At 36.7% G+C, this 24560-nt stretch overlaps 1 protein-coding gene across 3 annotated transcripts in view; it reads right to left on the bottom strand.

Annotated features, from left to right (window-relative positions):
- The window catches only part of ASAP1 (ArfGAP with SH3 domain, ankyrin repeat and PH domain 1), a 145982-nt gene that overhangs the window by 8494 nt on the left and 112928 nt on the right, over window positions 1-24560 (bottom strand). For 2 of the 3 annotated variants that reach the window (XM_076329089.1, XM_076329091.1), the window contains exons 20-27: window positions 24281-24396; window positions 21608-21675; window positions 18460-18567; window positions 16883-17111; window positions 7541-7702; window positions 4596-4662; window positions 2808-2866; window positions 71-573 (exon numbers count right to left, since the gene is read on the bottom strand). In XM_076329089.1, coding sequence (XP_076185204.1) covers window positions 71-573; window positions 2808-2866; window positions 4596-4662; window positions 7541-7702; window positions 16883-17111; window positions 18460-18567; window positions 21608-21675; window positions 24281-24396 — 1312 coding nt within the window. The remainder of the gene's footprint in view (window positions 1-70; window positions 574-2807; window positions 2867-4595; window positions 4663-7540; window positions 7703-16882; window positions 17112-18459; window positions 18568-21607; window positions 21676-24280; window positions 24397-24560) is intronic. The other variant, XM_076329090.1, reaches the window with a different exon arrangement.

Below are 24560 nucleotides of genomic sequence, written 5' to 3'. Positions count from 1 at the left end.
TCCACTGATAGTCCTACAGTAACTTCAAAGCCTTCCACAGATACTCTCAACTAGCTGGAATAATACCTACCATATTTATTTTCCTGGGAAGTGGCACAGGGGTTTCTGGCAGGGTATGTGTTATGTCATTAGACTCTTCAGATGCTTGCCTTTGGACGGTGTCTCTAGATTGTACGTTTGGAGAAGGATCTAAGGAGTGAGATTTTTGATTTGCCTCTGAGGGCTGAGGCTTCGGTGATGCTTCTCCACCTTGAGTTTTAGCCAACAGCTCTCCTAGCTGAGGTTTTGGAGGAAGGTCCTTCATTTGTGGCTTTGGAGGTAAGTCTCCAAGTTGTGGTTTTGGTGGCAAGTCTCCTAGCTGAGGCTTTGGGGGTAGTTCTCCAGGCTTTGGGGGTAAATCTCCCACTTGAGGTTTCTGAGTTAATTCCAGAGGCAGAGGCTTTGGGGGCAAGTCTCCAGGTTGTGGTTTCTGTGGTATATCGATGGACAGTGAGGGCTTCTGAAAGATTTCCGTGTGCTGATGGGATTTATCTATTGAAAGATGATGACTGGTTTCTATTTTTCTTAGTGCCACTAAAACAAAAGAGCATAACAGTGTTTTTTCACAATCTCATCTTAATATTAAAGAACTTAGGCACATATCAGAACTGTAATTGTGTAATGACCACATGTTCACTGAGCCCCGATAACTGTCCATATGTCCTCCTAGTCTATGACAAATGCAAAGTAATACATCTTTACTTAACCCTCTTTTACTGAGGTCTCATTTCATTGCTCCTACTGGAGGCCAGGAGTGCTTAATCCAACAGCTACTAGGTGTCAATTTATAGATTAAGTACTTAGGGTGAAATAAAGCCATTGCTTTTTGGACCTAAACCAAAAAACAATAAATATAAGAAAAGATGTATTTTGCAAAACAACCTATCAACCCACTGATGTGGCTGCAATGAAAATTGTCTTTAATGCCAATTATTCATCTATACAGTTGAACTCCATAAAAAAACCCAAAACAAACGCCGAGTCTCAGGATTAGTACCTGTAAAATCTTAAAGAAGAGAGCGAGTGAGCATGTATGTCTATACACGGTATTATAGACATTCAAACTACAACTAATAAAAAATAAATTATTGTAAATACTTACAATTTAGTAAAGATGAGGAATTTTAAAACAGCATATTTTGCAGTTTTTATGGAAGGAAATTGAAAACAGCTTTTCAAACAGCTTTTTCTCAGTGTCAAGCATTGATTCTACTGCTAAGTTCCCTAAGAAAACTTGACTGAAATCTACGTTAAAAACAAAACCAAACCAACACAAAAAAAAACCCCAAACTCCTAAACCAAACAACTCTATATTAGAGCAGATGAAAGGGGACAGGAGAGAAAAATGTTACGACCCATGATGAAAGCAATACATTTTGACTAGAAAAAGTAATTTGCTATTGTATTCAGCATTGCTTTAGTATCATATAATACCAGCCAAAAAGGTGACCTGACATTTTACTACAAAAGCAACAATACTCGCTCTAGATATCACCTACTGCAGTAACAGTTCCATGCTATATTTATGGTTATTTATACCAAAAAAGGAAAACTTTGCATAATTTCCATGAAAGAAATTGTATAGCTACTATCAGATGCCTCGTTTTAAAAAAATGTCTGTGTTGATACTTGTATATGGCTTTGTCTCCTAGACTTTTCTAGTAGCAAATGTACAAGCACTCATCATCCACATTGGTTCGAGGCTTAAGTAAATTATATGAAAAAAATGATAGTAGCCCTTATCAAAATGTTTTGATTGAACCCATCTTAAATTTTCACCTATATCATTTTAAATCAAGGAAGTGTTGACTTCCTTCACAGCGGTACCCTATCACATCATTGGTGTCTCTTTCAAAAGATGATACCATGTCATAATAATTATAATTTAATAAAGTTGAAATTTCACATTTGCATTTTCTGTTAAAGTGATTTGCACTCTCAATTTCAGTCATCTAGCTTCAGAAGTTTGGACAGGCATCATTTCCTGATCTTCAGGCTCCATAGTGACCACCCACTCATACAGAATCCGTCAAAAATACATTACATCTGTATCAGACAGAGCTACAAGGTAGGTCTACTTTCAACTTTATAGTCAACTGTTGCAAGAACTCAAAAAACTATATAAAACCTGCCATACGACTAGAAAAAAACATTTCTAAAAAGAAAGGGCCATAAGGTGTTCACTGGGATGATGGTCTCAGCAAGTTCGTCACCAATATGTAAGCGAGCATGTAACAGTACCTGATTCTTTTCAAAATATTTATAAGGACAACAACCCTGATCACCAAAACATGGCAATGGACACAACTTACTTCAAGGGTATCAAGAAATTGGACTTATGGATATTAGGAAGAAGAAAGAGTTTACCAACAAGAGCAGTCAAAGAAACGGGAGCCCAGAGGGGTTATCCATGGAGATACTCAAAACGCGACTGCACATGGCCTTGACCAACCTGCTCTCATGTCAAAAAGTTATCCCTGCTCTGAGTGGTGGATTGGACCAGCTGATCTCCTGAGGTCTTGTCCAGCTTCAGTAAGTTAATGATTTTTTTTTCTTTCCTCCTTATGTTCCATAGGTCTAACTATTTTTTAGTTTAATAAAACGTTTCCCGATCTTCCAAAATCCTTTCAGTTTTGCTGGTGTCATGGTTTGCGACATTTTAGAAATGAAACTTTTGCTGAAAAGATCCATATATTTAAAACAAGTATCTACTTTCACACACACTTAAAAGATATCATTATGAGAATACCCACAAAGAGAACTCTTACCTTTTTGAGGTAGTTTGGGAAGAACTCTAGGGCCAAGTGCAGTCTTTGCAGTCCCAGTGCTAAATCAACAGATGTGAATTATTAGTGCTTACAACTGTTATAAGAGATACTTTTTCTTTCCCATTTTTCCCCTCTACACATCCATAATTTAAAAAAAAAAAAATAAAATACACATTTATTTTGCTTCTTTTGTATAACCATCTTAACTGTGGATCAATCCCAAAACTCAAAGCACTGTTAAGATTGAACTGCTTTTTTCAGAGAAAAAGACATACAAACCCCACACAGCTTTAACGCTACAGGGCAGATTTATTCTACGAACTACGGTATGTGCAAAAATGTACTCTGAAAATAGGTGAAGCTGAAAGACCAGCTCAGTGGGCAGATCCTGAATAAGGAAAATTTGGTCTTCAAAATAATTATACTGAAGCATTCAAAACATAATGTCCTTTACGTCAGTGGTTTGAAGTTTCCAGGATTGAGCTTATGCCTTGTAGCCTACTGCACGAGTATGATACTGTATACACACAAACTGCAGCTGCACTAGGAGACAAAGTCTCTACTACTCCAAGGAAATACTGATGACTGTGGGAAAACGACATGCTTTACTCTGTCAGCCTGTGTTACAGCTGTGTTAGCTACTTGTAGTGGTAAGCAACATTTCAAAATGAGTATGATGAAACACTTATCTTGATTTCCTAGCTTTTTTTAAATAGTCAAAATATATCAGGACACAAAACTGAAAGAACAGCCAAGCTCAATCTTGATTCAATAAATAATTGCCTCGGCCTTTATCTAATGCCATCAAGCACAAGTACCACACTTTTACCCTTGTCTTACAAGTATCAAGCACGGCACCACTTTTTCCCTGAATACCCAGTGCCACCTGGATGGATTCAGCAAACATGGCAAGTCAGCTGTGCTACCAACAACACACGTCTGCTGCCTGTCCTGACAAGGCAGATCACAGACTAAGAAGTGTCTAGAAACTCTACCTACACATCTTCTACTGTGATTTGTTTGACGTTACACATCCATCTCCAGTCATGGCCTGATCATGCACACTTGTGGTCATGCAAGGTCTCCGTTGTGTTGCCCGAGGCACATGTTTATTAGAATTACCATGCTTTGAACCTCAGGACCTTGGAATCACAACACAGATAAAGGAGTAACAAACACTAAGTGACAGGAATGTATGGCTATCCTTACTACTTCAGCTATTGAAAAAGACACTTGTAATGTACTGACCTGATGAACTATGAGCTAAAAGCAGTTTGTGTTATTACAGACTGTGTGTCAGCACACAAGCTCGACAGACTGGAAAACAGTTAAGCTGAAAGACTGAGATGGATTCTCTCTCTTGTAGAGCTATCTTCAATGCCAGCCTGTACCCAGAGTGACACTTCTGAAGCTACAGGCATGAGACCTCAGACTGAAGCAGATAAAATGAAATGCCAGGAGACGTGAAAATAAAACTTTTGTCCTGCTGGACAGTCTGAGGCAACATTCCCCAGCTCAGAGAGCACTTCTGTAGGAGCGGTAGATAGATTCTGGTACAAGTCGCTCTGTCCATCCTGCTCAAAGGATGAATTGTGTAGGGACAGCTATGAACAAAGTGTAGGAGGCTCAATGAAGCCAAAGTATTTGTATGGTACTAAGGCATGCAGAAAACTAATGAAGAAACATAGCTAGGATTTTACTTCATATGAAGGGCATTTTTTTTCTAATTTGTAAATTAGTTATGTTTAGATAAATTTTCATCTTTGCCTTTATATACACAGACTTTACCTTGACTGCTGAGACATCCCCTCAAACTTATTTGCAGCCTTAGTTGAAGGTGGGCCCAAATCATTACCTGAGGTGAAAAAAAGCACAATTAAAAAAAAAAAGATTAGGATAACTGAAATATAATCAGCAGAGGGTGCAACTTAAAGAGAAGTACACATTCTTCCAAGTATCCTCTGTACAACATGTCTAAAGATTTTAAAGATCATTCTTTGTTAATAATTTTGTAACTGAAAAAGCAGCAGGGACCATAATAATCCAACCTGACCTTTCATATAACACATTTTGAAACAACTCAGCTCACATCTGCTGGCAAGGAAAGATTGAAGGACATTGCTGAGTTACTGCTGTAGGGCGTTTGTTTTGAATATAGTGTTTCAATTTTCTCTGAATCGAAGGAGATACTGCAGGCCAGTATCAAATAAATTTATCGCAGACGTTTACGTTTTGCGTTACGAGGCACATCTTTTTAAAACCACCATGAATTTGATTTTATTCACAAAACATCAAGTTTCTCAGGATTGGTATTTCATCCTACATGAAGAACAGCCTTTGCTGATTTAATGACTAAGTCAGTATGTTACCATAACCTGAATGTTAACTGTTGGTAAAGAAGAGATCCTGGGTATACTCGATTCTGTCAAAAGGCAGCAAAATCCAAACCCAAATGCTTTTGAACTCCTTCAGCAGAAGGCTCCTCTTTCATTAACCGTCACCACTGCCAAGGTACAACCATACTAACTACTTCATTTTAGTGCCTTTATCATTCCCCCTTACCTCTTCTATTACAGCATGTCTAAACAATCTTAGAACCAACTTTGACAACCATTAGTAAATTTTGTCACTGAAAGAGATGTAAAGTGACATTTAACGATCCCAGAACACAAAATACTTCCCATGCAAAAGAATGACATATCTCCCTAGATACCATTCTTAGTGAAGTCTATATGAAACAGCAGAAAAGGCTCATGCTGAGACTTGCTAAAAATATGTTTATGTTTAAAAGTTGGGGGAAAAAAAAAAGAAAAAGAAAGGTAAAACAAACAGCAAACCCTTCACATGTAGATCCTATGGATAAAGCAAGGAAAAATATCTCATGGTTGCTATGGAAATCCAAAATAATCTAAACGACATTTTTAGAACATCTTTGAATAGTAACTTAATTCGCTTAGACATAAGCTAAGGATTGTTCTGCTTGAAACTTCAATTAACACACAGATTAGAAAACAAACGCTGAAGTTCAACGTAACAAGAAATATGATAACACAGAAAAAAGCTTCTGAAAGGGAAAGCAGTGAACATCCAACAATATTCTTAAACCAAAAACACGAAGGCAGACACAAGAAACTCCCTCTTCTATAAACACAAAACTTAACACTTGCTTAAAATTCAAATGGACTTTGAAATAAGTTTTTGTACAGATCTCAGCTAAGAAAAAGGGGAGAAGAGGCCCCTCTTCCATCCACTGAAGTTCAGTCTGCACTGTAGAGCAGAAAAGAGACAGAATAAGCAGTGTTCTTCTCTGGCCCTGCTTTGAAAAGCTATTCTACTGCTATAAGGTTCTTCACCTTCACACCTGCACCTTTCCCAGATTTTCCTTTTCCTTCATCCGTTGTCTAGTATTTTTAAAGAAAAGTTGGCACTAGCTTAGCATCTATTCCTATCACACTTTTCATTCTACTAGTGTTACATTATATAGTATTCCAGTATACGGTATTTTAGGTGCTGTTTTGGACTTAATATTTGGGCTTTTTTAAGTTTTTGAAGTCCAAGCTCTTCAAAGTGTCTTTACTACCTCTGAAATAGTACAGGGCTGTTAAGACTCCAGAACATAGGAAACATTTTTTCCATATCCCAGACATCTGAAAAGTAGAGAACTGAAAAGATTGCCATTATTTGTATTCCTTGAGAAAAAGACTTTGCTTTTCAATTGGACTCTGTACTTCTCTTCATATTAAATCCTAGATTAAATCACATATTCTACACAAGTACTCCATGATTTACCACATTTAACTCCATTTGCTGGGAAAAAACGGTGCTTGCAATTATTTTTTAGGCTAGTAAGTCTGTGTTTATATTAGAACAGAGAGAGGATACTCCTGAGATATAGGTAGTGTATGGATGATCCCCCTATGTAAGCACTGGATTCCAGCTCAAAAGTTTACAGATTTATGGAAATCCTGCCACCAAGATGAAAATTATAGAAAATTACATGAGTCTGAGATTTATAGCTACTGGGAGAGGCTGACCACATAGAGCAATGTTTATTGAAAAGAGGAAGAATTTGAGTAGCTTGGAAAATAGTTTCTAAAAAGCTTCTGTCAGAAAGGTATCCTGTTAAAAAAAAAAAGTGCTGTTTCTGTATAACTTCTGCAGGTAGAAGGATGCAAACCTATCAGTCTTTGTATATGTACAGACAACATCACAAAACCCAAAAACATGTTAAGACAACACATCCCCACCAGCTAGGTACAAACACTTTACAGGAGAGTTTGGCATAGAGCCCAAGGAAAACAGCTGTTCTGGCAATCAGGAGAACCACACATATTCATCAAGGTCTATCCGCCCCGAATCAAGATCCATCTGGATTAAGGAGCTGGTCAGAACAGGAGCAGGAGTGAGGAAGCAGATGCAGCGTAGATGCAGCAGATGAGAGGGCCGGGGTGAGGGCAGCCTGGGCAGCTAGGGTAGAGAGAGGGAGGCAGCAAAGGAGATTGAATTGGGCCCCAGGGGAGCATGGAAAATTTTCAGTTTTCTCAAGTGAGACTCAGATACAGAAGCCTGGAAGCTAGAGTGACAGAAGACAGAACTGTTGATTTATCTGAGCTGACGTTACATCAAGCTGCAATCGTTGGAAAGCAAGCACCAGGTAAAAAGAAACCAAAGATCATATATCATCCATCATAAAGGTTTTCCCCTGCCCTTTTGTTTTGCATTTCAAAACTCACCCCAAGGAATTGGGCCCTTATTCTGGGGTCCATGAGGTAGTGGGCTTGGTGGGTCAGAGAGGGTTCTTTTGTGTCCTGGGGGTGGGGGAGGTGGTCTCTTCTTGGAAAGAGTGGAGCTGCCACTAGAGGTTTGAGTGCTTAGAGGGAGGGTTGAAGGTGGGCCTGCAAAATAACAAACAATCTTCTTACAAATACATGTGCATAAACGTCAAAGCAGCACTGAAAAATTCACAGTCAGACCCACAGCAAAGTGCAGCAAAAGACTAAAATAAAGAGACAAGCCATGCCAAAACACTGTTTAGATTAAACGACACGTTCACCACATTTTTAACCATCTTAGCCGTGGGAATATAAGCAACTTGACAATAGAATGACACGTGTACTTATGTTTAAAAAATACAGGATTAATCACTCCAGGATTTCTAATTTTAGGCATCGTTTTAAAAAAAAAGCATGAAATCTTAAAATTAAGTAATATTTAGCATGTGGGACTAAAATTACTATTAATTTATACCAGAATGAAATAACTTTCTAGATGTGGGGATTTTTTCGTTTTCCCTCTCCAGAGCATCCCATACGAATTCTGTTAATAAACATGGGGGGGGAGGGGGGATAGAAATCTATCTACAAATTTTCCTTGCATTTTGAAAATAGGATTGTAAGCTTAGTAAGTTTTTCTGTAGTTATTTTCCCTTTTTTCCTGTGGCTTAAATACATCAGACTATGCATTTTCAGAGCAATGCAAATTGTTTTATGCAGTGCATATAAAATAAACATCAGAAAAGCTCTTTCTGAGGCTGAGATTAGATATTTAAAGGTAGCTTATTTATAAGCTTATAAGAGCTTATGCAGTCACCCCTACCCTTAAACCCTTTATTTCCCCTTGCATCAATGATGGCACAAGTATTATTCAACACAATGCATGTTTGACAGGATATGGGAACAGATACAGATTAAAAGACAAAATAACCCAGAGGGAAGACAAGAGTTTTCCCTAATCAACTTCACCATTCACCTTTAACAAGAAGCTCACGGAAGCAGGCAGTGCAGGGCGCAAACATGCAGCGAGGGGACAACTGCTCAAGTCAGCTGCCATTACTGCCAAAAGAAATTACTTGTAACACTTATCTAAATTAGTTCTACATTAGGTTAGAATAGCTTTAAGGGTTTTGTTGTTGGGGTTTGGAGTTTTTTGTTGGTTTTGTCCTTTTTTTTGTTGGGTTTGTTTGTTTGTTTTTTAATCTAAGCAATAAATAACACTTCACTGCAGTCATGATCTTGCAGTAAGTTTTGCATGTAAGAGAGCTTTGCCATCACAGGGTCTGGATAAATGCAGAAAATCGACATAAAATTTTAAAAGTTTATTTATACCTGAAATTTCAAGTCTATCGTCACATATTTTGGTAGCACTATAGAACCAACTTGCCTGTTTTTGAAAACCTAACTTATTTGAACAGTATTTGAGACAAAAATCTTCATTTTCTTATTCACCATATACCCTAACCTGCACACAGAACTAGACCTGCCTCTTTAAAAATATTTATTACCAGTCTCTATACGCAGACTGAAAATTACCAAAGGAATTTGGCATTCCTTCCCAAATTACTATATATCATAAAAGTATTAAAACCAGTGAAGAATAATCTTAACTAAAATTCCTTAGGTGAAATATTAAACATTGAAAAAAGTAACTTCAATTATCCTATAACCATGTGTACATTTGCCAGATATTTTCAGCAGGTGACCTCCCTCTTTCTTCTTAACCCCAAAGAAAAGATTAATAAAACTGCCCATAATGAGTTAATGATTCAATCTGTTCTCTTCCAGATTCAAGCCTGGAAGGCCTTTTGCTGCTCAGGAGAATCTCTCAACCACAACCCCAGCAGGTATTTTGGGCCTGGCTTTCCATTAATTGCTTACTCTTATAAATGAAATTATATATTTTGCGATTGTTCCTCTCAAATTGCTTCCAAGTTCACAAAACCGTTAATTGGCAAGCAGTCAAACGTTAGTGCAAATTAACAAGATTGTTCCCCAATTTGTATCCTTGCTCATTTTAATTTCTTCCATCAGCTTAAGAAAGCAAGCTAATTTGAACCACGCATTGAAATGTTTCTGCCAGCAAAAATAAAAAACTTTTCCTATGCTAAGTTTTGACTGACGATCCCCTACGCTTCTGCAAGTTATCAGTTCTTTAGTTTGGTTAAATACGAATCAAAGGTTGTTCTATAAACCGTAAGTAACTCAGAGTATATCTAGGAGTGGCGAGGGGGAAAGAAAAATTCAATATGCAGTGTGAACAGTAACATTATTTTTAAAGCATGTAGAAGACATACACAGTATGTCACTACAGTATTTTTCTCTTGTCCTGACATCTCGAAAAGGAGTTACACCCTCCCAAAATGTCTGCAAGGGGGAACGGCCAACACGGCACAGGTTCTGTCCTACCACCACCTAGTGTCCTGCTGTTTGTACTGCAGGACAGCCTTACCGCTCAACGCTAACGCGGGCTCCAGCCCCGCCGCAAACGGGGGCTTAAGGGGAAAAAAAAGGGGAGGAAATGCATTGAAATAGTCTTGTGCGCATATTGCAAAAAGAAAACTTCAGACATGAAGTAAAATTTGGACTTTTTATTGCCAATGAAATGAAGAATCCTTCTCTACGAAAATAACGTATAGTAGGATTAAAACCTCTTTAAAATTGGTTATGTGGATATATTTCATATTTCACACTAGTAGTATATATATCTCCAGACATCACAGAAGAGTTGAAAAACATTGTCACTTCATAGCTTTCAAAAGTTCACACGGCATACAACAGTTAGAGGGAAAAGGTGTTAAGCTATTAAAAACAGTGCACCTTTTCAGACTCCTGTCATTTGTTCCTATATTAATTTCATGGAAGGAATAAATATGAATTTAGAAGTCATACACTAATGATTAGATGGCTGAGATACAAAATAACTCACTTTCAAATAAACAGAAAATAAAGGAAAACTTCAAAACACCTTTTCAGAAAGGGGTATAAAGTCACATCACGCTTTGAATAAAGCAAACGTGGGAAAGATTCTGGAATCTAGATCAGCTTATGGAAACAACTGGTGGAATAATGCAAAGATCTGATGATGTACAAAGTATTGGTAAAATTATTATAAGATACTTTGTATTACATATATATACACACACACACACAAAATCTAAAAAAAAAAATCTTACATGGTATTTTTAACTATGTAAGGCTAGCCAGGTATTTCTAAGTAATAATCAGAGCAGTTATTTTTCTAGATGAAAGCTATTTTGTGATTTTAACCAGGCAGCAAGTAAGCCAACCGTTTCTTCTCCACAGTCATCTTAATGGCGATTTCTCGCATAGTTGCGAAGTTCACATTTCACGTAAATCATTTTCCTCACGCAAGCAAAAGAAAAAAATAATCTTGACCTAGATTTTTTTTTTAATTTTGCTTCCGTTGGGCTCTTTTCTTCAGTTAGCTGGGGAGCAGTTGCTTTCAGTAAAGCTGTTGTCATCTTTTATCACTTTTTCTTATTACAAGGATCACGCTTTCATGTGCAAATAGACCAAATAATCTCAAATTTATTGTACTAAGGTAAATAACTGAAAAAAGTCTGCAATTAATAGGGCATTGCCCTTCAGCTTTTGTGCAGTTAGTATAGTACCTTATTAATTTGTGTACTTGTGAAACCATGCAAAGCTGTTACCATCCACGCAAGAAATGGTGGGTTTAGAGTGTAAAAACCTCACATTTGTATTTATTTTTTACCACTTAATGAGAGATATGGATTAACCAGTGTTCCAGTTAATGGCAGAACAGGTACTGTAAAGGAAAGTAAGTGTATATTAAAAATAGTATTTTCATTAACGAGTGTTGTTATACTTATTTTTATTGTTCTTATGAGTGACATTTTTGCAGATATTACTAAAAGCCTTCTTCAGTTTGTCTTACTTCAGATCATATGTATTTTCAGTACTAAAAATAAGACCATAATTAAAGAAAAAAATTATCACAATCACGCTGAACAAGAAAGCTAAGAATATACATTGATTCAACATTAGCATCTGAAGTTTATTCTGTAATTAATGCTAAAAAAATTCCTGTTTAAAAAAAGAGCCAAAATTTATATTAAAGAATGTTGTATTTTGGGTTGATGCACAAATATAAAAAACCCCATATGAAATCAGTAGTTGTCAGCCTTCCCTTCCTATTACAGTACTAAAAAAAGTAGTTTGAGTGGGATAACTAGTATTATTTAACCAAAATGTACAACACGCTTAAAGACTTAATTTTTAAAATATTCTTATAAATATATGCAAGAGAGCCGTAGAATCCTGAAAGCATTCAAAATAAACAGAAGAAACTGGATGACCTCAAAGGCTGAGGTAACAGAAATGAGATTAAATACAACAGTATATACAATGTTGAAATTCTAGACTAAGAAAGCATTTGTACTTCAAATTAGGGATTCTGGTTGAAAGTGGTAGTAGAGACTACCTGTGTAATGCCTGATACGCCATAGTATGGTGCAATCATGAAAAAATAAATAGGATGAAAAGATATTCTGATATAGTATTTCCAGCTGAAACAGCAAGGTTTTAATGCTGTCCCTACACTTCCAGTCACTTATATTTAAGAAAGCTGATTTAAACAGCAAAGGTACAGAGAAGGGCTAGTATGATGAAAGGACAACTTAAACAACAGGAGAATGAAAATACTCTACCAGAAAAGGTGAAATATGCTTGGTTTGTTTAGTCTAACAAAACAGAAACGGAGACCTGAATGATTGCTCTCCAGGTAGTGCCTTGATACGGACACCAGTGACAGAAAAATCACTGAAGCTAAATGACAATGTTGGTACATGAACAAAGTAATTTAGTGGACTTGAGAAGATTTCTAATCCTGTGAGCAATGCAGTCAGACAACTTCTAGAAGTTATTAGTAAATGCAAATAAGCTAATTTGGTTAGAAATTGAGTCTGATCAAGTGAAGAAGCAGATTATATGACACGGTGTCTGCAGTAACAGTGGACTGCAACCACGAAGGAAGTGCCTTTGCATTTATGTACCTAACAATAGAGCTGTGAAAGAGAGTGTAAAATATGCAAACTTGTAAGTACTGAAGATCCAAACGTAACTTCATGACATAAAATTGATCCCCGACCTCCGTGTTCATCCCGTATGAGAGAAATAGGCAGAACCATTAAAAATCAATTAGCTTTCAGCTAAAATTAAGGAAACCTGGCTTAGATTGCCTAACACTTCTACAAAACTGGTTAGCAACATTGCCCTTACATTGGATTTGCAATTAAGGTTGTGCAAAAGTTTATTTAGCTACTGTGCTGAGTCATGCAACTACTTAAATGTTGATTTTTTTTTTTTTAAAGCTTTTTGTAAAACAACAGGCAGAAAATCTGCTATATGTCTGGAGCCATAATGCAGGTGTAAGCTGGAAAGACTAATGAAAAAGATGATTTTCAGAATGTTACAGACTAAAGACGTGACTGACAACACAAGTAAGTTGAACCTGAATAAGGTTAGATAAACTACTGGAAAAGGCATACAGTGGTTGTCTTACACAGCTACTGTACTCTGTAGAAATACTCTGTACTTTTCATTCTATTAGGATTAACTAGAGCTGTAGCAGAGATGGCAGAAAGCAAGATGGATCCACAAATGAGCTGGTTTAATGTAGAATAACCCTGTCTTAGCCAATATTCATCAGCAGTTCAGGCTCACTCATCAGCCTTTGCACAGAAACAGCCGATACGCAGGCATATATCTTTTGCACTGTTGTTGCAGGAACCTTCAGCTTCAGAACTGATAGCAAATACTAACAGAGTAGCAGTAACTTAAAAATCATTACAGCTATCTGCTTTGTGAACATAAATAAGCCCAAAGACAAATCTTGCTCCAGCATTTTTAAGAATTTTTTTGAAAAGTTATCAAACTGGATAATCTGAACTTCCATTATAACGACATATGGAGAAACTTAAAAAAATCCCCATATACATATACTCCAACTGTTGTACCTATACAATTTTTACAATTAATCAAACTAATTTTTAGACACCGTATCCACTAAAAACCATGGGCAAAAGTGGTGTGCATTATGTAAATTGCTCTAAACTTACCTTCTTTCCCCAACACAAAGTTCAGACTTGATGGCTTCCACTCCATTATGGCGTCTCAGCAAACGTGGAACCTTGCTACTAAGGAACTTCACTGGCAAATGAAGCCAGCTTACAGAGGGCTAAAGGGAGGTGTTTTTGTTTAAATACACAACGTGATTTGGAAGAGAGTTACCTGTATGTCTCAGGATGTAAAACCTTATGAAACTTTAAAAACCTCTGCCTCCTTCTAAGATACGGATCCCACCAGCTATCCACTTCCTACAGACTGTCTCCATGTTCTAGGAGGGTCCCATGGTATCTACTGGGGCTTCTCAGCAGAGCAGGGACAAAGATCGGATTACATTTTGGGACAGAAGGTAAGCTTAAATTTAATTACAGATTCAATGCTCTTCTTACTCTTGCTGTTTAGGGAACTTAGCACAATATATAATACTATGTTTTCATACAGTCTTAAATCAAATAGGTAGCTATTAAAAATGAACTTTTCTAACAAAAAAAGCATTTGATAAGTAAGCTTGCACGTTAAACTGATGTAAGGGATATACTCTATTACTACTAATCTCAAAAGAGCAGATACATTCTAAAGGATTATTTTTTCCTACAGAAACAAAATTATCTCAGACTGCTTCAAAATTAAGATGTGTCACCAGTGTCTTATGGAAGTGGAGAGTCTCCGCTTTTTTCTTTTAAACCATCTGTTCGGGAGCTGGAAGTGGGGGAGATAACAAGGTGTAGCACAGTTTATAATGAAGTATAAGTACATCTACAATGATGCTTCTTGAGTGACTTTTCCACACTGATGAATGTCCTATGTATTTGTCACTTTGTTCCCCTGTCATTTTGAGTCTGTTAAATTATTCCTGTAACACAGGTATGTATTTAATGGAAACGTCTAAAACTGAAACGTCTAATGGAAATCAACCAAAAAAGCAGCATCACTCACAGACTGTAAAATTTTGGCATGTTTGAAGCAGAGAAGCCTAGTGACTTTAACGTAACAGTAGCTCCATTCAACCTCTCACTCAGACTTACACTGTGAATCTGGCATTTTCCTCTCTGACGAAGTAGTTAATGTTACTATTACCATCAGAAGGCAATAGTTCTCTGTATTTTGTGGTAATATCATATTATTTTTTTGTAATATGAATGAGGATTTCTTTTGCATAATCCTTGACATGAAAACACACAAGAACTCAACGCTTCACTTCTTTCCAAGTAGCTTTGGTGTTGTGTTGATTCACTCATCTGGGAGTTTGCAGAACACCTAGGAAAATGTCTAACATTTCTGAAACTTGAATACATACTTAGAATGAAATACGCATGTAAATATTCCCCTTCCTGGAGAAAAAGACAATTTTCTGAATAAGTCCGTATAAGAGCTACACTATATAATGACAAAGAAATAATGTTCATTATAATCCATTGAAAGCTGACACATACTAAGCAGTGTACAGACAGATACAAGACACAAGCTCCTTAACCTTCTTAAGGAAATGGGATTCATGATTAGTTTCCAAGTCTTGCAACTTTGTGACAAAAAAAAAGTTATCCTAGGTCAGACTGAAGGAACATCTAAGCCAGTATACGGTGTCGGACAATGGACAATCAGTAGCTGACTGTTAGACAGAGCATGTAAAAAAGATGGGGGAGAGGAAGGAAAGTTAGAATCTTGTAATGCCAACAGGAAGGTCAACAAAGTTACAAGGAACACAAATGAATCCCCAATGAAACTGATAAAAAGAAACTTGGATTATGAAATCTCATGTGAAAAACACAGACCCCTGCAAAATTGTTTTGCCTCTTAATGGAAAACAAACCTGTTTAAAAAAAGAAAGCCAAGGGATTCATTTGAAAGTTGCCAGTACATGACAAAGACTGATGATGGAACAGTAGTTCTTAAGCACAGCATCTGAACCATGTAAAAGCAGACACCTGATGCCAACACACTCTGTTCTGTCCCTTTTACTCTTTCACATTTTAGTGAGAGCATTTCTTCATTATTTTTTTTTAAAACAAATTTAACTACCAGTTGAGGAAATGAAGTATGAAGTTATATCAGTGCTAACAAAAGGGAGCACCAGCATAACTGCTGAAGCCTTAAACTGTACTGTAGCCTTCATCACTACTAAAGTTTTCTCTAACAAGTCTACCATAAAAACACAATTTGGCTATTTCTAAATTAAATATGTAAAAAAAGGGGAAAAGATTAAGGTTTTTTTTGTTCTAAAAAGTAGATTTGCACAAATTATAGTAAAGTAACAGGTTTTGTTCCATAAACACATCCTCTAAACTTGAAGTTTATAGCTATCTAGGTCAAAGAACTACCATCCACTACAGCTGCAAGAGTAAGTCTCTCATGGAAACAAGTTCTCTTCCCTTTCAAGCACTACCAACAGTGTCACTACTATTGTTAATAAGAAAAAGCATCTCATTCATTTCAACTAAATGTAGATTGCAAAACTGATTGAAATGCAGCACAAGCCTTCCTTATGGATAATCCTACGAGGGCAAACTGGCTGTTTCACTCAGGGAAGAATGGGTGATGTTCAGTTTAGATCTTCAGTGCGTAAGTGACTTGTTAACCATCTGGCAATAGGCTTGGCATTTTCTCTGCTGTTGTTTACACCCCTCTAGCACTCACCAAAATGGGAGAGAGTGTTGATGCACTGAGAGGGAAGGAACTTTAATACCAACGGGCTTAGCACTTCACAGGTCATTCTGGTATTTTTCTTTTTCCACACTGTCTGACTGCAAGGAGAGGCAGTCTTCTTACACCTCCTTGCCTCCAAAGCTTTGTTTCTTCACTCTCTCTGCCAGACACTACACAGCACATCATCGTATAGCACTACGCACCATCAGCCTTTTTCTAAAACACTTGTATTTTTGTGACTGTAAATGCTTAAAAATGCTTCTCCAAAATATGAACAGAATTTCTACATAAAATGAACCAACTGTTATTTAGCAGAGTATTACTTTATTTTTCACCTGTTCATGCACACTATTATGAATGAGTCCATTACAAAGTGTCCGTCCCCCCCCCCCTTTTTTTTTTTTTAATTTTGAACATGCATTATACCATATTACTGCAATGTAATAAGAAAAACACACTACATCTTGAAACACTGAAATACACCTGGTTAAAGGAAGGACAACTGTGGAAAAATTACTACTTGCAAGCGTAGTTTGAAGACAGACTTACCTTTGCCAGCATTTCTAGGAGGAAGAGGAGGAGCATCTGCAGTTGGAGAGGTGGGTGAATCTGTGCTTGTAGAAGCAAAGATCTGATTGGTAAAAGCTCCATAGGAGAGTCTTTGCTTGTCTCGAGGAGTGCTAAATGCAGGATGAGTCATTTTGTCTTGGGGAGAAATGCTCGAAGAGTGACAAAAACTTTGGGGTCTTGGAGATCTTTCTTTTTTTATAGGACTAGGCTGTGAATAGAAAAACAAATATATTATACAGCTGTCTAAATACTGAATATAGTTAATATCTTTGGGAAAGAATAACAGAACATATTCTAGTGAACATGAGCATGATTTCTTTCTTTATTGGACAAATAAGCCCACATTCCTCCTTTTCTCAACCATCCAACCTGAATGATCCTCTCCTCTAACTGAAAAATAAAAATTGTAGCATCAACAAATCATCATGTACACAAAGTTAGATTTATTCTTAAAGCAGAAGACATACAACAATAATATACTAAATAATATATTAATAAAAGCCTAGTAAAGTTTTTAGAATATAAGAGTAATTTTCAGTTCAGATAGCTCTTTACTGAGACCAGTTATCCTCAAAGATCAAATATATTACCCCATTGATGCATATTAAAAATAAAATAACCACTTCCGACACATCAGATTTATTTGTTGACTGAACTAGCAATATATTCAGTGGTACATCTCTTCTTTTAAACATATATAATTGCTCTTTGAAGAAATTTTACACAGCAATTTTTGACTGCTGTATATTAATAACTGCATATGGAGCACGATCTGTTTCACTGTAGCTCTGGTTCAGGCAGGGTATTATCTCCAATACAGCATTAGTCATCCTCCCGAGGCTTCTTGCACAGATAATAATTTTGTTCTCTACTGTCCTTGAGGACATGTAAATTATTTCGGTTTCTGAATTTTTCAGTCCCAAGTGTCACTGAATATGAAAAGTTGACCACATTTCTTCCTACAGCACCCGTATAAAATAGGAGAGGTGTATTCACATTTATAACAGAAACAGAGCACAGAGTAATTAACTGACTTGCTAAAGTAGGACACTGAGGCTAAGTTTTCACATGTTCTAGGATGGCAATTATCCTATGCCCTCAAGTTTTGCCTTTTCGTTACTTCTTTTTTTAATCAAGAATAAAGTGCACAGCACAGTTTTTGAAAAATAGAGTTATTTATTCAACAACTAGGTCTTTAATTAATTTATGGAAAAAATAAGTATGTAATCTTTGGATTTCCTCCAGCTAATAATTAACAACCTAGAATTCAGAAGGGGATAAAATGACAAAGTAATCTACATTTACTGATTTATATTATATTGTATGTCTTGTCAAAGCAAAACTTCTGAAGCTCAAGTCCATAATAACTAGGTTGACAAAGTGTATTCAAAAAGCACTCTGGCAGTCTTTAATACAGGCCTCAAACCTAGCTTTTTTCCCCAAAAAAATCTGTAAGAAAAAAAAAATGTTAAAGCGGGTCTCTAATTTCCATTCATTTCAACAGAACAGAAATTTTGACAGTTTTTGTCAAAGCCATATCAGTAATTCATGCCTACCTTATCATCTAAGTCATCATCACTTTCATCAATTTCTTCCTGCCGAAGATTCCATTCATACTCTACATGGACGTGTGGGTTTAGCTTTCCTGCCTTGGCTTGAGAAAGCTGAAAGAAATAACAATTCTTGTTAAAATACTTGCTGTTCATTTGGTGTCAACAAAGTTAGTTTTGTAACAGCAAGCAATAAACTGAAGTATTTAGAGGTTTAAAACTTTTCCAGACATTAAAAAGAAACAATTTCAGGGCAATCACACAAACATCCTTCATTTATTTGAGGTATAGAAAAACAGCTAAAAGGCAAAAAGGGAAGATTTTCTCAAAATGGGTAGAAGTTGCCATGGTTGACAAGCATTTGAAGAGATTACATCAAGAGAAGGTATATGCACAAAAGCAGAATGCATCTGGAGCCCTCCTGTCCAAAAAGAAAAGGCAAAACTTATTTATAAATTTTGGTACATACAACTATTACCCCACCAAAATCACAATCCTTGTGTTGGAATCAAAATAAAAAGTATCTACCCTTTATTTAAATATTTCCTTCCCTCTCACTGGATGAGGCCAATGTGTCTTAAGCAAAAAATTCCTCTACTTTGCCAGCCCAAATAATGTATTCACATTCTTTAAAGATCTACTACTTCAACGATCAGCAAAAAAAGAAAATTGCAGTTCATGATTATTCCGAAGAGATAAATTTTCCTTCTCAATGCTTAGATTTCCCATCATTGTTTATTCCTTCACATCCTTTGAAATGTAGTCTACTTGGTACTAGTTGTTTCAGGAGAGCCTTTAACTATCTTCCTGAAATAAAATTTGGAAGAAAAAGTATTTTCAATCTATTTTTTAAGTATTAATGAACCCACTTGAGTTGAAATTGAATTTAATTACACAGACTCCAGCTAGGCAACAGAAATTAGCTTTGTACATCTATCGTATCGCAAGCATCTAGATACTTATTTTGTACTTTTTTATTGCCCATGGTAAACAATATGCTCACTCATATTTCTTTTTTACTCTTAACCTTATCTCATTGCCAGTTTTGAGAAAAATGCAGAAATAATTTTCCTCTTCAGAAATGAAAAGAAGAGAAAAGGCGTAAATGCTCTATTATGGTTAACTGAAATAATCAGTGAGGTATTAGTGGAATTTCAATTACAGTAATTGAAATTATTAACTGCTAGATAAGCTCACTGATAACATCCACTTATTTTTGTTTGTTCTACAGCACAATCAGTTGGTCCACATTAATGGCAGATGTTACTTTACTAAATATATACTGCAAAGAAAAAACCCAATCCATATCAGTTGTGTGTTGTACAGCTAATCTGTTCTTCAGCTGACAGAATACTCAAAACACTGGAAACAGTACTTACACAGCAGACATGGGAGTAGCTGAGAAGTCAATGAGAGTACCACCTTTTCAACCATAGCAAAATGTTGACTTGCATCCCCAGAAATACAGAAAATTATTCTGATTTGTGAAGGACAAGCTCTCTTGATTATGCAATAATTAATACATGACAAGAACTTTCAATTGTCAAAGGAAAGGTATTAAAATTACCAGCTGCAGAGAAAAAGTAGATATCCTCCTTGGATCATCAAAATGAGGCAAAAAAAAATTCTGAGAAATAGAATTAAGCAGCAAGTGACAACTGCTTTGTAAATTCTTCTGGCTTTTGTCTTGAATGTGAAACTGCCACACTACTTAAGACTTTTTAATCCCTTGATAGTACTTAAATTCACTTGCCTACTAAATGCATGCTGGTAAGAGGCACCTTAGAGGGCTAAGAACAAACAAGCTTGTTGGTCTCATGTAAAATCCTTATTCCTGGCTAACTGCTTCAGAAGAGTACCTGGGAAAATCCTTTAACACCTTTATTTCTTGAACTCCAATAATTTTCGTGAGTGGCGTCTGTTAACATCACTCATACATTCTCAAAATTCCAGAAAGTTTTTGCTCTGATCATGTTCAGTAGAGGGACAAAGTCCCACAGAAGCTGGTGTTTTATATTTTCTGATACGCTGTCCTGGTTTCGGCAGGGATAGAGTTAATTTCCTTCCTAGTAGCTGGTACAGTGCTGTGGTTTGGATTTAGGATGAGAATAATGTTGATAACACACCCATGTTTTAGTTGTTGCTGAGTAGTGCTTACACTAGTCAAGGACTTTTCAGCTTCCCATGCTCTACCGACTGAGAAGGCTGGAGGTGCACAAGAAGCTGGGAGGGGGCACAGCCAGGACAGCTGACCCAAACTGGCCAAAGGGACATTCCATACCATGTGACATCATGCTCAGTACATAAACTGGGGAAAGCTGGCCGGGGGGGCCGCTGCTCGGGGACTGGCTGGGCATCAGTCGGCGGGTGGTGAGCAACTGCATTGTGCATCACTTGCTTTGTGTATTATTATTATTTTTATTCTATTTCAATTATTAAACTGTTTTTATCTCAACCCACGAGTTTTTCTCACTTGTGCTCTTCCAATTCTCTCCCCCATCCCACCGGGGCGGGGCGGGGGGAGTGAGCAAGCAGCTGCGTGGTGCTCAGTTGCCGACTGAGGTTAAACCACGACATACCCTAACTTCCAGACATTACACTTTTGCTTCTTTCTCCTTTGAGGAGGTTTAATTTCAAGTTGTTTCAATTCTTTTTGTAAGAAGACTTTCACCATCTCTGAACTGTCTGTCCCGTTAAATAAACTGGAAAAAGCCAAAGCAGGAAAAGTTAAAGATGCAGACCTAAAAGGTCTTGACAGATTTAATATTTCAGGGGTTGTTTTGTATTCCTGATAGAAATGTCTCTAAGAAGAACTTTTGAGGTGATGAAGCCCAAATGTGCTAGAATGATGCATTAATTAGTATTCAAATACCTGACCCTCCAGTATTTAAGGTCTTCAAATACACTGGTTAAAATAACTAAGTACTTCCAGTAGAAGATAGATCTTTTACTTAAACTGTTACAAAGAAAATGACTGTTGTGTTTTGAAGTTAGAAAATACTCATCTATGGTAGGGCCTTCAGATCAGCATACAGCCAGCCAGCTGGCAGCAGTACCAAGTTTGAGATACAGTGGTAACGATATTCTAAGTAGATCACGTCTTTAAAGAAGTAAACCTCCTCCCCTCTCCAGCCTTTTCACCCCCAGTTCTTACCAGTTCCTCACATTGGACAGCTTTCACTCTTTTTGCTGTGTCCAGAGCTGTCTCTCCAGCTTGGTTTACTACAAAATTAACAATAAAAAAAAAAGAGAACAATTCTTTGAGATGTCTAAAGAATCAATTCATTAAGTTTCACTATTTTTAGCAGAGTAAGTTCTAAAAGTGATCAAAAACGTCTATTTACTCTATAGCAGCTGCAGCTCTTTAAGATTCCACTCTAAGTGCTCATGCATTTCATGTATCATCAGGTTCTTTCTGAACAGCAGCATCTGCTGGGACAGTTCCCAAATCCCTCCTAACCATCCTAGCAGAGAATATAAAGAAATTTAGTCATTTCAATCTCCACTCAACTCCTTTGCCAGTAAAATTCTTACATGAATAAGCAGGAAGAGCAAGCAGACAGGGTAAGATAGCTTAAAAAAGAAAATTATTCTATGATTAAAAAAAAGGCAAATGTTGATCCAGGCATCTTTTACTTTGATTAATACATAGTGGTTTGAAGCCCAAATTTGAAGACAGAAGTCCTATTCTAAGATGACATCTGAACAAGAATAATTTTAAAACTTTCTAGCTATTTCATCTTTATAAAGGCTATAAAATATTTTACATTTTAAAATAATGCCTGATCAGAAAGAAGGTGATATCTGAGCACTCTAGAAGCTCCTCTGGCACAACATCTAATGGGATCCTTCCTAGATACTCAGTAGCAAGTCTCAAGAAACAAAAACAACTCCCGCACCCCAACTTTACGTGCACAAACCTTAGGTAGAATTTATTCTTACAGTATAGCTGTAAATGCCATGGAGCTGGAACAGAGTATGCTCTACATCGTATCTAGATTGTAAAGGATTTCTGTGATTGGGAACTGAAAACAGTTAAACTGAGGTCTCATACGTAAATTTGACTATGTGCAATATTACATATAGACTGTCAGTCATGAATTTACAAAATACAAAGCAGTCATCTAGGAAGGCCTATGAATTTGAAAGAATTAAGAACCCTAGAGGGAGGGCTCCTTATGGAAAGATCCAAGATGGTTCAGGAGTTTTAATACGAAAAGGAATGAAAATATAGCATTTCTTAACTGAAGTTAACACACAGATAGCTTAAGAGACTACATAAATTCCAAACTTCCAACCTGTAAGTATAAACCTGATATTTCAAGGCCTAAAAGAAGATACACAGTTCCTATGTGAGAGCATTAAAGGGGAAAAAAAAGACTCAAAAAGGTAAGAACACTCTTCAGGCATCTACCTAGGAGAGAGTTCAATGGAAGGACCAATAAACATGCTTAAGCTTGTTCAGATAGCTTTCCCATTTTCTTAATTAGGGACACATCTGCCAAAAAAAAGGTCACATCAAATTCTTTGACTTATGGTAATATTAGAACATATTCTAAGGATGTATGAAAAAGCCAAGGAAACCAATGACTTCCGCCACTGATCTGTGAACGTAAATTTATGCAACAGTTTTTTTACTGAGCAGTGGAGGAAAATGATGGCAATGAGGGAAGAGGGAGAAATAAAAGTTCATACTCTTCAGTTTGCACCAAATTTTTCAGAAAGCTTCCCTCCTATAACAAGAACTGACAGAATGCAAATATTTTATAGACATGCTGATGACACTTAGCTCCTGAGCCTGACAAGCTGGATTCATGGAATACCTTCCTAACTCTTAAAATATGGCAGAGAAAGGAGAGCATCTAGTAAATGAGAGATTATCCTAAGTGTGAGCAAACAGTTTACAAAGATTCTATTTTTAATTAAACTTTTGCTAAGCCATGATGAAAAATGGACTGATATAAGTACAGCAAGTACCTACATATCTATCTCACACATGTAGATGGCAAACACAACAAGAAAGGCAGCTGAGAAAGCTAATCCCTTCCCTAATCAGCTACAGTGGTGGCTAGGGCTGGCTGGGTGAAGCTACAGTTGCCAACTGACATTAATATTAAAAGAATAATTAACTGTTGTGTACACAAAGCCCACATACATCTAGAGTGGAACTAATGTGAGCAGTCATTTGAAGCATTATAACATAGAATCATAGAATGGTTTGGGTTGGCAGGGCCCTTTAAAGGTCATCTAGTCCAACCCCCCTGTCATGGGCAGGGACATCTTCAACTAGACCAGGTTGCTCAGAGCCCCCTCCAACCTGACCTGGAATGTTTCCAGGCATGGGGCATCCACCACCTCTCTGGGCAACCTGTGCCAGTGTTTCACCACCCTCAGCGTAAAAAATTTCTTCCTTATATCTAGTCTCCATCTACCCTCTTTTAGTTTAAAGCTGTTACCATACATCAAAACCATTTAAAACCATTAACATACAAGTACTAGATGAACTTTACAATATAAACAACAAACCTAAATTCCAGGACATTTACAATGCATCAGAAATAAAACTCTGCAGAAAAACTAGGGTTTACCATTACTATTTCGTATCAGAAAATTTTTGTTACTATTATCTTCTAAGAACTTAAGTTCCATTTCTTAACTGAATGCTTCCTTTAGGCTTGTTGGTGGTAAAGTCTTCATCTTGCCAATACAGTTTTGTTTCTCCTTTTAAAAGTTCACTTAACACAGTGAGACCTAAATAAAAGTGGTTAAAATAATGGAAAGAAATTTTAGGAAATCTTTATTTCCTAGTTTTAAATAATGAACTTACCTACATCAATAGTTGGCTTCCCCCTCAAAAGCAATTTCAAACACTCAGGCTTATTATACATACTGCAGTAGTGTAGAACTGTATTACCCAATGCTGTTTGCTTATCCAGGTTTCCACTAAACACAGAAGAAAAAACAATCAAGAAAAGTATAGTATGCTGTACTATTGATTTCAGATCTAGCATCCCTATAAATAATAAATGTATAAATACTTTACTGGACAAATATGAAGTACAAGGAGAAAGAAATACTTTTAAATTAAACATTACTTTCAAAGACTA

Source organism: Aptenodytes patagonicus, chromosome 2, assembly GCF_965638725.1.
Source record: "Aptenodytes patagonicus chromosome 2, bAptPat1.pri.cur, whole genome shotgun sequence".
Taxonomy (NCBI): domain Eukaryota; kingdom Metazoa; phylum Chordata; class Aves; order Sphenisciformes; family Spheniscidae; genus Aptenodytes; species Aptenodytes patagonicus.
This window is presented reverse-complemented; position numbering and strand designations above follow the sequence as displayed.